This window comes from Sinocyclocheilus grahami, unplaced genomic scaffold, assembly GCF_001515645.1.
Source record: "Sinocyclocheilus grahami isolate Dianchi unplaced genomic scaffold, SAMN03320097.WGS_v1.1 scaffold23.1, whole genome shotgun sequence".
NCBI lineage: Eukaryota > Metazoa > Chordata > Actinopteri > Cypriniformes > Cyprinidae > Sinocyclocheilus > Sinocyclocheilus grahami.
The window spans coordinates 143,123-145,154 of record NW_015505202.1 but is presented as its reverse complement, the minus strand read 5'-3'; the positions used below and the strand labels follow the sequence as shown (position 1 = coordinate 145,154).

The 2,032-nt window shown below is 35.5% G+C and overlaps 1 protein-coding gene across 3 annotated transcripts in view; it reads left to right on the top strand.

The window, feature by feature from the left end:
• Positions 1–489: 489 nt before the first annotated feature.
• LOC107560166 (chloride intracellular channel protein 2-like) overlaps positions 490–2,032 on the top strand; it is a 10,255-nt gene continuing 8,712 nt past the window's right edge. For all 3 annotated transcript variants that reach the window (XM_016244282.1, XM_016244273.1, XM_016244264.1), the window contains exon 1: positions 490–690. In XM_016244282.1, the coding sequence (XP_016099768.1) occupies positions 637–690 (54 nt within the window). In that variant the 5' untranslated portion in view covers positions 490–636. The remainder of the gene's footprint in view (positions 691–2,032) is intronic.

Genomic DNA, 2,032 nt, shown 5'->3' with positions numbered 1-2,032 from the left:
CATGAGATGACAGAATTGTTTCCCTGACGCAAACCGCATCTGTGACTCAAGAGGACTGCACAGGGAATGAGGGGATGTACCTATTTGTTTAAAAAGAACCAATCCCTTGAGAATGATCACATACCCAAATCCTCATTTGTCCATTAACACACAACTGTGTGTGTATCTTAGCAATAAACGTCTGATGTTTTATATAAACTATACACATACTATAGACTAACCCTACCACATACCCTACCCTACTACTACCAGAAAAGTGCATTTATATGTGTGTGTGTGTGTGTATATATATATATATATATATATACAAATGCACTTTTCTGAGATAGCACTATGACATTTCTCCTGAGTGTAAATGCATGCTGGAAAAAATTAAAAGCTATTTTTGAGCTCTCTGTCACATTCTGGTAGCAGAGTTATATAGTTGGGGTCACGCCCATCCTCTCTAGCCTCCCTCCCTCCTGACTTTTAAAGTCTGTTGCCTGAGGGAGACAGCAGAAAGCAAGAGTCTGAATAACTTTCACACATTACAGCTGCTTACGAATCTTTTGGGGATCTTCAACTCTCTGGTTAATTTGTGGAATGTTTTTCACAGCGGTCTGGACTGACTAAAATTGTTTTCCTGCTGAAAAAAAAATGGCACTCAGACAAGACTCAGATAAAGAACCACGAATCGAGCTCTTCATAAAAGTAAGTTGTTTAATTTTTACGTTTTAGTTGGTCGGATACTCTTATTCCAAATTAAAATAATATTCAAAGTCAAATTATATTAAATATACATTTAAAAAATAATATCTATAATATATTTTTAAGATTCTATTTTAAAAATAAAAATAAATTTAATTTATTATTAATAATAATAACTTAAAAATCAACCATTTAAATAATCTACTAATCTGAATATTGAAGTGGGGACGTGTCATGGTGTCAGCAGAGCACATGTAAACTGTGATTAGGTCCATTATTATGTAATCCTTATGGTTGAAATAGTCATGTTAAATTCACTGAATTATACTAACTTTTGATTGAATTTTTGTGGTTAATAAAATAGTTTATGTACATCTCGCCTCTTACTGTCAACCTATTACATCAGTGTAATTTATTTCTGACTGACAGGGGAAAAAGTACTTCACACGCTTATGGACTAAAAAACACAGCTTGTGACTTGAGCCAGTTGGCAAACGTGGATTAATGGTGGATTTACACTCTATCAGTGCTTTCCGTTAGGGAAGGTCTTCATTTGGGCACCATGAATCAAAGGTTGAGATGAGCATCACAGTCAACTTAGTTAACACGTACTACTGAAAATTGGATAGTATGTTTGATATATAACTGTTCACTCTTACGCTGCTCTTTATCAGAACAGACACAGAGACAGGACTGAGGTCATCTTATCAACACACACACACACACACACAGGAAAAGACTGACAGCTCTTGGCTCCCTGTCGTCACACCCATAAACATGCTTACATTTCCTATTCTGTAGATCCCATTAACATGTTTTACCAGTTTAGCTACAGTTCATGAACTAAATGAGTAGGATATGGATGAGTGGTGACCTTTAGATCCAAAGGACTATCAAAGCTTTGAAGATGGTCACCAAGTTATTTATAATTATTTCTGTCAGGACCACTATCGTCAAAGATGATTGACAATTAGCATACAGTTTGGATTGGCGGTATGGTTCCGTTCTGGGCAAGAACTCCATGCGCATCCATGCAGCCTAGCATGGATGAGAGCAGGGAGAGCAGCAATAACCCCCCCGGGGTAAACAGAACAGAACCATAAATGCATTGCAGATATCGTTAAAGTTCAATAATGTTATGTACACATTTTAGAATTAGTCTGATTCAAAGGAGAATCAGAAGGCTGAATCCTGACTGACAGAGGAGGAGTTGGGGATGGAGGAGGGTAATTAGCTATTGAGCAATCCGAAAACTGCTGATAATACTGAGGGATATAATAAATATATAATATATATATATATATATATATATATATATATATATATATATATATATATATATATA